Below are 14221 nucleotides of genomic sequence, written 5' to 3' on the forward strand. Positions count from 1 at the left end.
GTATTATGGACAGCTAGCTGTCAGAAAGCTTTTGAGGAGCTGAAACAGGCCATGTGCACTGCACCTGTCCTAAAAAGCCAATGTTACTCCAAGAAATTAATTGTTCAAACTGATGCATCTGAATTAGGGGTAGGGGCAGTCTTATCACAACTCAATTCTGATGGCCAGGATCAACCTGTTGCTTTTATCAGCAGGAGGTTGACCCCTAGAGAAAAGCGTTGGTCTGCCATAGAGAGGGAGGCCTTTACTCTGGTCTGGGCACTGAAGAAGTTGATGCCATACCTGTTTGGCACTCACTTCATTGTTCAGACAGACCACAAACCTCTACTTTGGCTAAAACAAATGAAAGGTGAAAACCCTAAATTGTTGAGGTGGTCCATATCTCTACAGGGAATGGACTATACAGTGGAACATATACCTGGGAGTACCCACTCCAATGCAGATGGACTCTCCAGATATTTCCACTTAGACAATGAAGTCTCATCAGGTCATGGCTAGTCTTATTGTCCTTCGTTTGGGGGGGGGGTTGTGTAGGAAAGTACCATCTTGCCTTGCATATTACCCCCATATTTCACTGTATATATGTTGTTTTAGTGTATGTGTCACTGGGACCCTGCCAGCCAGGGCCCCAGTGCTCATAAGTGTGCCCTGTATGTGTTCCCTGTGTGATGACTAACTGTCTCACTGAGGCTCTGCTAACCAGAACCTCAGTGGTTATGCTCTCTCTGCTTTCTAAATTGTCACTAACAGGCTAGTGACCAATTTCACCAATGTTCATTGGCATACTAGAACACCCTTATAATTCCCTAGTATATGGTACTGAGGTACCCAGGGTATTGGGGTTCCAGGAGATCCCTATGGGCTGCAGCATTTCTTTTACCACCCATAGGGAGCTCTGACAATTCTTACACAGGCCTGCCACTGCAGCCTGAGTGAAATAATGCCCAAATTATTTCACAGCCATTTTACACTGCACATAAGTAACTTAAAAGTCACCTATATGTCTAACCTTCACCTGGTGAAGGTTGGGTGCTAAGTTACTTAGTGTGTGTTCACCCTGGCAGTAGCCAAGGTGCCCCCACATTGTTCAGGGCAAATTCCCCAGACTTTGTGAGTGCGGGGACACCATTACACGTGTGCACTATACATAGGTCAGTACCTATGTATAGCGTCACAATGGTAACTCTGAACATGGCCATGTAACATGTCTAAGATCAGGGAATTGTCACCCCAATGCCATTCTGGCATTGGGGAGACAATTCAATGATCCCCAGAGTCTCTAGCACAGACCCGGGTACTGCCAAACTACCTTTACCGGGGTTTCACTGCAGCTGCTGCTGCTGCCAACCCCTCAGACAGGTTTCTGCCCTCCTGGGGTCCAGCCAGGCTTGGCCCAGGAAGGAAGAACAAGGGACTTCGTCAGAGAGAGGGTGTTACAACCTCTCCCTTTGGAAAAAGGTGTCAGGGCTGGGGAGGAATAGCCTCCCCCAGCCTCTGGAAATGCTTTGATGGGCAGAGATAGTTCCCATCTCTGCATAAGCCAGTCTACACCGGTTCAGGGATCCCCCAGCCCTGCTCTGGCGTGAAACTGGACAAAGGAAAGGGGAGTGACCACTCCCCTGACCTGCACCTCCCAGGGGAGGTGCCCAGAGCTCCTCCAGCATGCCCCAGACCTCTGCCATCTTGGATTTAGAGGTGTGCTGGCACACTGGACTGCTCTGAGTGGCCAGGGCCAGCAGGTGACGTCAGAGACTCCTTCTGATAGGCTCTTACCTGTTTTACTAGCCTATCCTCTTTCCTAGGTAGCCAAACCTCCCTTTCTGGCTATTTAGGGTCTCTGCTTTGGGGAATTCTTCAGATACCGAATGCAAGAGCTCACCAGAGTTCCTCTGCATCTCTCTCTTCACCTTCTGCCAAAGGATCGACCGCTGACTGCTCAGGACGCCTGCAAAATCATAAAAACGTAGCAAAGACGACTTCTGCAACCTTGTATCTCGTATCCTGCCGCTTTCTCGCCTGTTTCCTGGTGGTGCATGCTCTGGGGGTAGCCTGCCTCCTTCTTGCACCAGGAGCTCTGAAGAAGTCTCCCGTGGGACGAAGGAATCTTCCCCCTGCAACCGCAGGCAACAAAAGACTGCATCACTGGTCCTCTGGTTCCCCTCTCAGCACGACGAGCGTGGTCCCTGGAACTAGGCAACTCTGTCCAAGTGACTCCCACAGTCCAGTGACTCTTCAGTCCAAGTTTGGTGGAGGTAAGTCCTTGCCTCCCCATGCTAGACTGCATTGCTGGGTACCGCATGATTTGCAGCTGCTCCGGCTCCTGTGCACTCTTCCAGGATTTCCTTCGTGCACAGCCAAGCCTGGGTCCCCGACACTCTAACCTGCAGTGCACAACCTTCTGAGTTGTCCTCCGGCATTGTGGGACTCCCTTTTGTGACTTCGCATGGACTCCGGTTCACTCCTCTTCTAAGTGCCTGTTCCGGCACTTCTGCGGGTGCTGCCTGCTTCTGTGTGGGCTCCCTGACTTGCTGGGCGCCCCCTCTGTCTCCTTATCCAAGTAGCGACATCCTGGTCTCTCCTGGGCCACAGCAGCATCCAATAACCCTAACCACAACCCTTGCAGCTAGCAAGGCTTGTTTGCGGTCTTTCTGTGTGGGAACACCTCTGCAAGCTTCTTCATGGCCTGGGACATCCATCCTCCAAAGGGGAAGTTGCTAGCCCTCTTCGTTCTTGCAGAATCCACAGCTTCTACCATCCAGTGGCAGCTTCTTTGCACCCTCAGCTGGCATTTCCTGGGCATCTGCCCTCTCTCGACATTGTCGCGACTCTTGGACTTGGTCCCCTTGTTTCACAGGTACTCAGGTCACTGTTGTTGCTTTGCTGGTGTTGGTCTTCCTTGCAGAAACCCCCTATCACGACTTCTGTGCTCTCTGGGTGTTATAGGTGCACTTTACACCTACTTTTCAGGGTCTTGGGGTGGGCTATTTTTCTTACCCTCACTGTTTTCTTACAGTCCCAGCGACCCTCTACAAGCTCACATAGGTTTGGGGTCCATTTGTGGTTCGCATTCCACTTTTGGAGTATATGGTTTGTGTTGCCCCTATACCTATGTGCTCCTATTGCAATCTATTGTAACTTTACACTGCTTGCATTACTTCCTTTTGCTATTACTGCATATTTTTGGCATTGTGTACATATATCTTGTGTATATTTGGCATCCTCATACTGAGTGTACTCACTGAGATACTTTTGGCATATTGTCATAAAAATAAAGTACCTTTATTTTTAGTATATCTGTGTATTAGGTTTTCTTATGATATGGTGCATGACACCAGTGGTATAGTAGGAGCTTTGCATGTCTCCTAGTTCAGCCTAAGCTGCTCTGCTATAGCTACCTTCTATCAGCCTAAGCTGCTAGAAACACCTCTTCTACACTAATAAGGGATAACTGGACCTGGTACAGAGTGTAAGTACCCCTTGGTACCCATTACAAGCCAGGCCAGCCTCCTATACTATTTTTCTAATTGAAAGTTCCTAAAGTTCCTAAGTGAAATACCTTTCATTTAAAGTATTGTTTGTGAATCTTGAACCTGTGGTTCTTAAAATAAACTAAGAAAATATATTTTTCTATACAAAAACCTATTGGCCTGGAATTGTCTCTGAGTGTGTGTTCCTCATTTATTGCCTGTGTGTATGTACAACAAATGCTTAACACTACCCTCTGATAAGCCTACTGCTCGACCACACTACCACAAAATAGAGCATTAGAATTATCTCTTTTTGCCACTATGAGGTACTGGGTTTTTCAGAACCAGTACTGATCCGGTAACCCAGCGGTGCCAGGGTACACCCAAAGACCTCGGGTACTTTCCTGATTCAGACCACAGAAACTCAGAGTCTTCTAGGTGAAGTCAAAGATCGAATTTATTGGCTGCAGCCAAGTAACAAGCGTCCTAGAAGTACAACAGCACTGTTTGTATGTTCTCAGGAGACTGTGTTTCAATGCAAAGTCAGGTTTCCTTATATACAGTTTTTTAAGCTTCAGGCAAACATTCTTGACATTTTGGTTGGTCATTCACATGTTTTCACTACAAAGGAAAAAACAGTGTCATGATGAAACCTCATATTTCATGTCATCTAACCCATAATAAATTACCCGGCAAGGCCTAGTATTTTACATCAGATAAGTGTGGACCCCCAATAAAAACGGGCACCTCCCCCTCGTAAAGTAAGAAGAAGAAAAGAGCAGGTGCAGGTGTGAGCAAGATTAGGCAGGGTGTGTGAGCGATAATAAGGGTTTTATGGCATGGTGTGCCTTGATGCTATCTGATTCGGCCACTGGGAGAGGGACTGACCAAACAGGTTTGGCCTGAGGCAATGGTTCCAGCTTGCCCAGGTCAGAGAAAAGTCAATCAAGGTGTACGTGTCCTTGGAATCAAATCTGACTGTATTATAAGCCTATGTGAGGGCAACTTTTAAAAATGGCTGCCGTGTATAAAATGGGAGCCACGAGTGCAGGACGAAAATGGCGATTTCGAGGTGAAAACGCTGCTGGAATTGAGCGAAAATGCTCATGCTTAGTGTACTAGTCATTATCGGTCTTTTGATACTAAAATCGTACTGCTGTGGCAAAGTAAATTACATGGGTCCAGAATTTTTAGAACCACAAACCCTCCTTTTGCCCTTACATAGGCAATAAACCTATTCTCATGCTAATATGAGTCCAGGTCTATGTTTATAAGGCCATGGAGATGTTGCTGGAGCAAAATTCTAGTACTTGGTAACTCTCTCTGGACAGGTCTCCTCGAACATGAAGTAGCACAAAAGCCCACATATGGCAGGACAAAATAAGGAATACCTCTATCTGCAGTAGGTGGCATAAGATCACACACCCAACAATTAGTGATGTTCACTACTAACTAGTGTTGATGCAGAAGCTGTACAAAAGAATTGCTTACGAATTCTGATCTTCTAACCTGCTCATGTTCAGGAAAAGGGTGAAAAGAGTGCAAAGAAACAATAGTAGGAAAAGAGATAGGTTGGGAAGTGGGTGCAGAAGTCAATTGAGTAGAGAAAAACAATCCCACCTATAAATGACAACGTCATGTTTAAAAGACACTAGAAAACACGTTATTAAGAACATATAGACAACGGGAGAAAGTAGTGACCACTATTTCAAATGAAATAATAATTTTTCACAACCCTAACCAAAAAGCAAATCCTAAAATTATCTAGTAACATTTTTAGGGCTCCTCTGCATTTCAGTAATTTTTGTATGTTCAGGTGGAACAGTGGTGACTCTCATCAATGCTCTAAGGTGAAAAGGGGGTACTCTTTCCACAGAAAATGGACTTTATTCTGCTTTTACTAAACAGAATAGTACTTTAAAACAATGCCAGCAAAACAATCAGTCTCCTAACACCTAGTCTATACAATCACACGGAAACCTCTTGTGAAACCAACTATGCCCAGAGTCCGTTCAAAAAGCCTCTCTGGCAGGCTTCTATTGTCCATCAAATTTTCTTTTGTTGTTTTCTTTCGCATGGGCCTCTCAATTCAGGCCTCTTCGTGAGAAAAGTACTGCTTAGTTGGAGTGCCCTCCTGGCAAACACCCACAGCTCACTCGAAAGTCTCAATGTCTTAAAGCAATGCACCAGTGTCTCTCCTCTGTGGCAGACACTACAAACAATGTGCTCTTCATTGATCAAGGGCACAAATCATCTTGTGCAGACCCAAGCACCATTAATTGGGAAATAGCTCAAGCTCAGCAGCACTTTCAGACTCCAACACTCATTATTTAGTGTCAGAGGACGCTCAAGCTGCTCTTTCATGGGCACCACAATATAGTGCCTTTTTCCAAACTTGAAATCTCCGGTGCACTGCCCTTCTTCCGTTGGAGCAAAGAAAAGGGGGTGTGTGGCCAAAACTCAGGCCAAGGGGCTCAAGGGATTGCACACTGTCAGAGGTTACCAGCACATGACAGGTAGAGAAATGAAACCTCAAAACAGCTCTGCTATCAACAACAGGAATCCTTCTCTTTAGCTCTTTTACACTGAAACTTTGGTCTTGTGATGTCCAACGCCGTCTGATGGAGCAAGTACGATACCATGCGCTGGCGATCGCTGTCCAGCTTTGCTACTTTCTGGGTGCTGAGACTGTAGGGCCAAGACGTCCGTCTTTCATCTGTAGCTGTCACTGATGGGAATTAGGCTTAAATCAATGTCCTGCAGGTTATTATGACTTGATACCCGCAGAATCTAGTGACGTAGGAAATGTGCCACAGTTGTTAGTTTCCTTCAATTTAGTAAAAAAAACAGTTCATGGTTTTTAGCAAGGGGACTGCAAGCAGGTGGTCTGCAATCTTCAAAGGAGTAGCCATACACCATGGGCATAAAATACAAAGACAAAGGCAGAAGGGCAAAACAGGGTCTCTAGCATCTTTAATTGGGTTCTCTCCATTATTCTCTGCCATCTATAGCTACATGAGAATTCTATCTGAATGGATTTCCTCACACAGTGGCATTGTCTAATGGGGTAAACACATATTTTCCTCAATGATTAAGTCTAGGTGTTCCTCCTTACCTTAGAACATCTCAATAGAGAAATCACATGATACCGATTATCAGGGACATGTAGAAACCTTCCTTTAAAAACTGTGCATCAGGTGCACTATGCAATACACAGGCTAATAGTCAAATGTGCAAACAAAAAGACAAGAACTAGAGGGTCCTGATATTTGCATGATTAGGACACATCTGATCCCACCAAAAATTAAAGTAGCAGGAACAGAAGGGAACCGAAAACCAAATTAAAATAGACATTGAAAATTCGTCATGTTCAAAAAGGTAAACATAAGATATCTCCTATTGAAATGGAAAACTTGTCTTACTATAATATTGAGTCAGTTAACCAGTCTATCGCTACCCTGACAGTCAGGCTGGAAAACATTGAAGCAGGCCTAAGGCAAATTCTTGAAAACCAGTCTGGTCATACCAAAGGGAATTATACATAACATGGGGGTCCCTGGTACATCACTGCAGTCTGGAAATGTGAACCTGAACAATACATCAATAATAATAAAAGGGCTGACTGGTGAAAGGAATTCGAAAAAGAGAAATGGGACTAGGACATAGCTAAAATCTCAATAACTAAGCATGATGCGACATTGGTCAGGGGAAGTAACAAAAGAAAAAATCTATAGGAAGAACAAAAAATAATTATTTGGGTGATAGTCAGGCATGTGACACAACACCGAGAGTACGGGTGATACACAAAGGCCAAAGTTACACAAATTTTAACTCTACCGTTGGCGACTACACCATATACGGTACTCCTAGCTAATGTTTCAGTTCCTTCTTCAGGAAAAAATGAAAACCTGGTTTTCTTTTAAGGAACGAAAGCCATATGCTACTTAGGAAACAGAACATCATTAACTAATGTAATATAGAAATTAGGCCATCTTGAGTCACAGATCTATAATTTCATCCTTAGGTCCAATCAAGGCTACATAAATGTAGGGCTGCCTGTTCCTTTAAGGGAAGGGGCAGTAACGTGACTAACTGCAGGTGACACACTTTGATCCTGTATATCTCTTTTTATTTTCCTTCAATACCATTATTGCCAAATAGACATGCACTGGTGAAGTGTTTGTCTCTTATGTTCACAGCATGAAATATCATTATCTGTGGAATTTAGTAACCAGAACAAGTTCAACCAACTGTTGCGTAGCGATGGGCATCGTCATGACCATCCCCTCACAACACAGGGGAGCTTGTAATAGTATCAAAAGCAGCAACAAACATGCAAAAAACAAATAAAAAAATAATAAAAACGCACAAAACATCAAGCCATCAGATATACTTGCTGTGTATCAAGCACAAAAGCATAGACAAAACAATAGCATGTGTGAATAAGCGGTGACACACAACACCATGTCATGTACTTTATGCACTGTAAACCTGCAGCCCAAAACCCAATATTTGGGCCTGTTTAATTTGTCAGGTTTAAAATCCTTACCCTCCTTTTGACAGTAGATCACCAGGCAATGGAAATCTGCTGTCAAATATAACTTTACTGTTTCTCTTCTAACATACAGGACCAGCAAGAACAATTCATGATAGGACCAAATACATGAAAATAAATTTCCATTACTTAACTGTTACCCTCTTGTCAGTTACTTCGCAACATCAAGCCACCTTAGTTTTACCTTTCTAAAAGTAAAAATTGTTACACTGACACTCCATATTAATTTTGGCACCTACAATTTCCACTGTGAAAAATAAGTCTTAATTGGCAAATCGTTCTCATTAAGGCATGTAGCTTTCAACATTTTTAAAAAAAGGGCTGCATCTTATTTTCTGTCTAAGACTTAATGCAACACTTCGTTTTCTGTCAAATAAAAGCAACTAGCAGGCATCATTTTATTTTTTTAGAGCGGAGACACAAATGTATCAGTTCTGCAGAGCATTTAACATGATGTTGGGACTTTCGAAGAAACCCCTTTTTTTATATTTTCCCTTTGGAATTAAGTTCTTTAATTGTATTGATGTTCTTCTGGAGAAACCAGAAATCCCACTTTTAGAGGCCCATAGGGTCATTCTGCATTTCACAGAGACAAGGCCCTAATTTAAAAGGTCACAAGTGTCAACATGACAGCCTCCTCCATTGTTTATGGGAAAACTAAAGATAGCATCTCAGGAGCGTGACTTGAGCCAGCCTCTGTAGCTCTCCTAGCTTCTGCCACTCTGAATCTGTCAAAGACAGTAGGCCTTCCTATTTTCCTTCTAACCTGGAATAATTCACTCTATTTAAAAAACAAAATAATTTTTCCTTTTTAGGCGCTAAAAAAAAATTATCTCTATTTCCAGATTATTAAACTACATTTACTGTGAATAATTCACAAACCTTAATAACACACATACCAGTTGTTAGAATAAATGCTTGTTGCAATCCCATGCAATGGTACATATTTCATCAACCTCGAATGAATGAACGTCTCAGTAGGCCCAGCTGAAGTTAGAACCTTCAAACTTGATATTAAAACAAGCCTTTGTACTGGCACATTGACTCATTGAATCATAAGAAGGCACAACCTGCAAATATATATCAAACCTAAATGTATGCATTTACTGAAGCCTGAGACACTTTAAAAAGTACTCTGAATGAAAGAAAATGCAGTTTAAACAGTGCTTTTGCCCAAAATCGACTTTGATATTTTAGGCATTAAAAAATCAATATCCTACAATTTTCTTGCATAATATGCATTACCAGAATGTCTATTACACAATCCATGAGTCAGCCATTGAAAATATTAACTTATACTTTGTAGAAATGAGCTTGTTTGCTCCTGCGCCAAGGGAAAATTGCACATACAAATGTCATTTTAGCGGTGCAACATAACTTAAATAAAATTTTAATGTTAGGAGGTCATAGTATAGGTATTAAGCTTTATAAATATTAAAAAACGATTTTGAAAGGCACTTATTTTTTAAATAATTTTTCCATAATTAATAATTTTCTTTTTTTAAAAAAATAAAAACCCAATTATTCTTTTTTTTGTGATAATTCCACATATAAAAGCAAGCTGCATCCCTTGCCTATTATTTGGGATACATTAACTCACAAGCCTAAGCGCATAAGCCTAACTTGAAATGCGTTACATTTTTGCGCCACTTTCATTTAAAAGGAAGGTTATGCAAAATTCCACCCATGTTTAACTGGGAAAGTGCTGGCTGAATTGAACATTCCTATCAAATATACTGCAGCTGAAAAGTTTGCCTGTGAACATCTATTACAATGCATCTAAGAAAAATGCTGTAAATGTATTTTTTTTTTTTTTTTTTTGCAAAAATAGATAATTTTGTTTTTTTTTGTTTTTTTTTGGGGCCCTATTTATATCTATTGAATGTGTTTTCTAATTTATTAAGCATTTAACAGCAGTTTTGTATATGTGCACAATTGCTCATTCTATAAATTAAAGAGCAACATATAGCTATGTTAGCACATCACATGGTTCATTTCTGGATTTTTTCTAAGTTTCTACTTAATATTAATTAACCAACATTTTACTTAACAAACTGTAAACATCAAGAAGACCCACAAACACACATTGAGCTCATTTCAGATATAAACAGAAAACACTCAGTACACACAATACAGCGCGCTTTAGCCATTTTTCATAAATAGCGCCGTCGCAATTTACTTACAGAACCGTTTGCAGATCCTAGTTGTAAGTCATATTTACAAGAAAAAAAAGAAAACTTTTCTCAATTATTTCCAAGAATAGCGGACCCATACTTTATTAAATGTGATGGGGCCTACTCCGTGCTTCACATATAGTTCATAGGTTGGAGTTCCAATCGGAGGAACCGGACATGAGTCCTCCAACCGGGAGTCCCTTTTACAACCAAGACAAAACAAATTTCCAAGTCTGCTAAGACCAGGCATCTTCGCTCACTAGTCTAGCTTCAAACTTCAAAGGATTATCGTTTACGATAGTCTCGTGAATACACGAGTCCTTCGGCTTTGGTACTTGCAAGTTCCAAATCAAAGTGATCCCGAAGGGATACCAAACCAAATGTCCAACTTAAGGACCAAACCAAGTGTCCAACTAAGGACTGGGAGACGCTCCACTTATACTTAACTGAAAATATCGATGACGTCACCAGAAGACTCGTCTTATCGTTTCGCTCTACCAAACATCAAGGGTCCAAATCAGGGCGATAGCCAGAGCAGCAGTCCTTCGTAGCCGTCGGGAAGCGGGGAACCTCGCAGCAAAGACTTTCGGACCACGTCGACATGCAGGGGTCGATGAAGTGGCGGCCTTCCTCCAGAATTTTCACACGAAGCTCCCCACGGACCTCAGGCTTGGACCGGTACCGCTGGTATCGCCCCAAGTTGGGCGCCAACTGAGGTACTGGGTTTTTCAGAACCGGTACTGATCCGGTAACCCAGCGGTGCCAGGGTACACCCAAAGACCTCGGGTACTTTCCTGATTCAGACCACAGAAACTCAGAGTCTTCTAGGTGAAGTCAAAGATCGAATTTATTGGCTGCAGCCAAGTAACAAGCGTCCTAGAAGTACAACAGCACGGTTTGTATGTTCTCAGGAGACTGTGTTTCAATGCAAAGTCAGGTTTCCTTATATACAGTTTTTTAAGCTTCAGGCAAACATTCTTGACATTTTGGTTGGTCATTCACATGTTTTCACTACAAAGGAAAAAACAGTGTCATGATGAAACCTCATATTTCATGTCATCTAACCCATAATAAATTACCCGGCAAGGCCTAGTATTTTACATCAGATAAGTGTGGACCCCCAATAAAAACGGGCACCTCCCCCTCGTAAAGTAAGAAGAAGAAAAGAGCAGGTGCAGGTGTGAGCAAGATTAGGCAGGGTGTGTGAGCGATAATAAGGGTTTTATGGCATGGTGTGCCTTGATGCTATCTGATTCGGCCACTGGGAGAGGGACTGACCAAACAGGTTTGGCCTGAGGCAATGGTTCCAGCTTGCCCAGGTCAGAGAAAAGTCAATCAAGGTGTACGTGTCCTTGGAATCAAATCTGACTGTATTATAAGCCTATGTGAGGGCAACTTTTAAAAATGGCTGCCGTGTATAAAATGGGAGCCACGAGTGCAGGACGAAAATGGCGATTTTGAGGTGAAAACGCTGCTGGAATTGAGCGAAAATGCTCATGCTTAGTGTACTAGTCATTATCGGTCTTTTGATACTAAAATCGTACTGCTGTGGCAAAGTAAATTACATGGGTCCAGAATTTTTAGAACCACAACTATCTTACCTCTAAGGGGAACCCTTGGACTCTGTGCATGCTATTTCTTACTTTGAAATAGTACATACAGAGCCAACTTCCTACACATGGTGTTGCACTTATAAATCTAACCAGGGCTGGCTCTAGCGCTGGTGGTACCCGGTGCAACAATCTTTCTTGGTACCACCCCCCATGACCTCTTTCTCCATGAATTCCCTCACTACCACTCTCCAACAGCGCACCTCCATAGCCTCTCTGTAATATGTTTAATTTTTTTATATTGCTACTCATAGTTCACTCACACTCAGAGCCAGATTTACAAGAAAGTTGTGCATTCTATCCTGATGCGCCACTTTTCTTGCGTGCCCCTACCGCCACCTAACAGCACCATGGTTGCACCATATTTACAATACAGCACATCATGGTGCGCCTTAGGACAATAGTGTCAACATTTTTGTCGCTATATTGGCGCTTTGCTGCACTAGCATCACAAATGCTGCCGCTAGTGCAGCAAAGTGCAAGGATGCCCATTGCTTACAATGGGTGCGTCACTTTGCCTGCTCTGAGCAGGCGTTAAAAATTATGCCATAAATTGTGCAGTGAAATCTTGTAGATTTCACTGCGCCATTTTTTAGGGTCTCCTAACGCCGGAACACCCCCCTTGCATACATTATGCCTGACACAGGCATAATGTGGCGCAAGGGGTCGCAAAGTGGCGCAATGCATGTATTGCGCCCCTTTGTTAATATGGAGCATTAAAAATTGTCTCCTTGAGCCACATTCGTTTTTAAAAAATGACGCTAACATGGCGGAAGGAGGCGCTAGATCCTTGTAATTCGGGCCCTCAGTTCTGTGATCTGCATGGTATCCGTTCTTTGCAGCAGACACATTAACCCTCCACGCTACTTTATGATGAGCCAAAACTGCCACTAGACACAATTCCGGTCTCTCACCAGTAGAAACATTAATCACCAGAGGTATCTTGGCATTTTTAGTGTTGCCTGAAAACTAATGGACACAAGTAAGTTCACCATTTAAACCAAAAGTTATTTTTAAACACATCGCCCCCCTACTAAAGTCAGCGCCAGGTACGGGTGCACCGGTCGCACCGCATTAAAGCCGGCCCTGAATCCAACCACCTTTTTATCGAGACCCAAGTGAAACGGGGGTCAGAAACAGGTGGTCCACACTCTTATTACCACCAAACCTTCAAACCTTCCCTCCTGATTACTCCCAGAGAAGCAGATTAGTTTATCTCAACATGTTCCTTCAGTTCGCAGTAGTGGAGCCTTTCTTTTTCAAATACAACACTAATTCTGTGTTCCGTCACCCAGCAGTTTTGTAGTCTCAGTTATTTATAGTTGTCCAAATATTTAGAGCAGCAAAACTATTTTGCATATGATTATTTAAGTATTACTTGTATTTTTGGTACCTCACGTTTTATTTTTTCATTGGTTGTTTGAACAGATCACTGGAGTATAAGTTTTCATCAAATGTACACTGTGGGTTACTGTAAGAAAAGCTGTACGAAACATTGAAATCATATTTACTTGTAAAATACTATCTTATCGATTTGAATATTTCATTACACTAAATGTTTCAAAACGTAACCAATCTTTTTTAACAGGTTTCCTTACTGCCATGAGACAGGAAGTGACCCGAGCGCATAAAGGCTGGGCTCTAGACACAGTTACATTACATAATGAAGTATTGAAACAAACTAAAGAAGAAGTCACAGCCTCTCCAACAGTATGTGCATTCAACCATTCTGCTTTCTTTAAACTGTAGTTTTTAAGATGCTTACATTACAAGTAAAAGGTTGAGGCTTGAAATTAATTGAATAAATTGTTGCAACATTGTGATGCCTGTAATGTGGTAATGTCAATCAATCAATCAATCACAAGCTTGTATAGCACACTACTTACCCATAGCGTCTCAAGGCGCTAAGGGATGACCTCAGAGATCAGCCAAAGAGCAATGTCTTGAGGTTCTTCCTGAACTGAGGCAGTGATGGCGACTGTCTGAGGTGCGTTGATAAGGTGTTCCAGCCTTTTTCAGCCAGATATGAAAAAGATCTTCCTCCAGCTGAGAAGTTCTTTTTTCGGGGTACGATTGCGAGTGACTGTTGGGACGAGCGGAGGGGTCTTGAAGGGGAATACCAGTTGATGCGGTTGTTGAGGTAGTTGGGTCTGTCATCTTGGAGGGATGTGTAGGCGTGTATGAGGAGTTTGAAATTGATCCTCTTCTCGATGGTGAGCCAGTGGAGGTTCTTCAGTTGTTCTGTGATGTGTTCTTGGTGGGGTATGTCTAGTATGAGTCTGTCAACGGCGTTCTGAATCTGTTGCAGCTTGTTCAGGTTCTTCTTGGAGGTTCCAGCATAGAGGGCGTTGCCGTATTCAAGTCTGCTTGTGATGAGGGCGTGTGTCACGGTTTTCCGGCAGTCGGTTGGAATCC

General features: G+C 42.6%; 1 protein-coding gene across 1 annotated transcript in view; it reads left to right on the top strand.

The window, feature by feature from the left end:
- Positions 1–14221, top strand: part of DNAH8 (dynein axonemal heavy chain 8) — a 9979189-nt gene that overhangs the window by 9938040 nt on the left and 26928 nt on the right. Inside the window, exon 89 of the mRNA XM_069236651.1 lies at positions 13395–13516. Coding sequence (XP_069092752.1) covers positions 13395–13516 — 122 coding nt within the window. The remainder of the gene's footprint in view (positions 1–13394; positions 13517–14221) is intronic.

Source organism: Pleurodeles waltl, chromosome 5, assembly GCF_031143425.1.
Source record: "Pleurodeles waltl isolate 20211129_DDA chromosome 5, aPleWal1.hap1.20221129, whole genome shotgun sequence".
NCBI lineage: Eukaryota > Metazoa > Chordata > Amphibia > Caudata > Salamandridae > Pleurodeles > Pleurodeles waltl.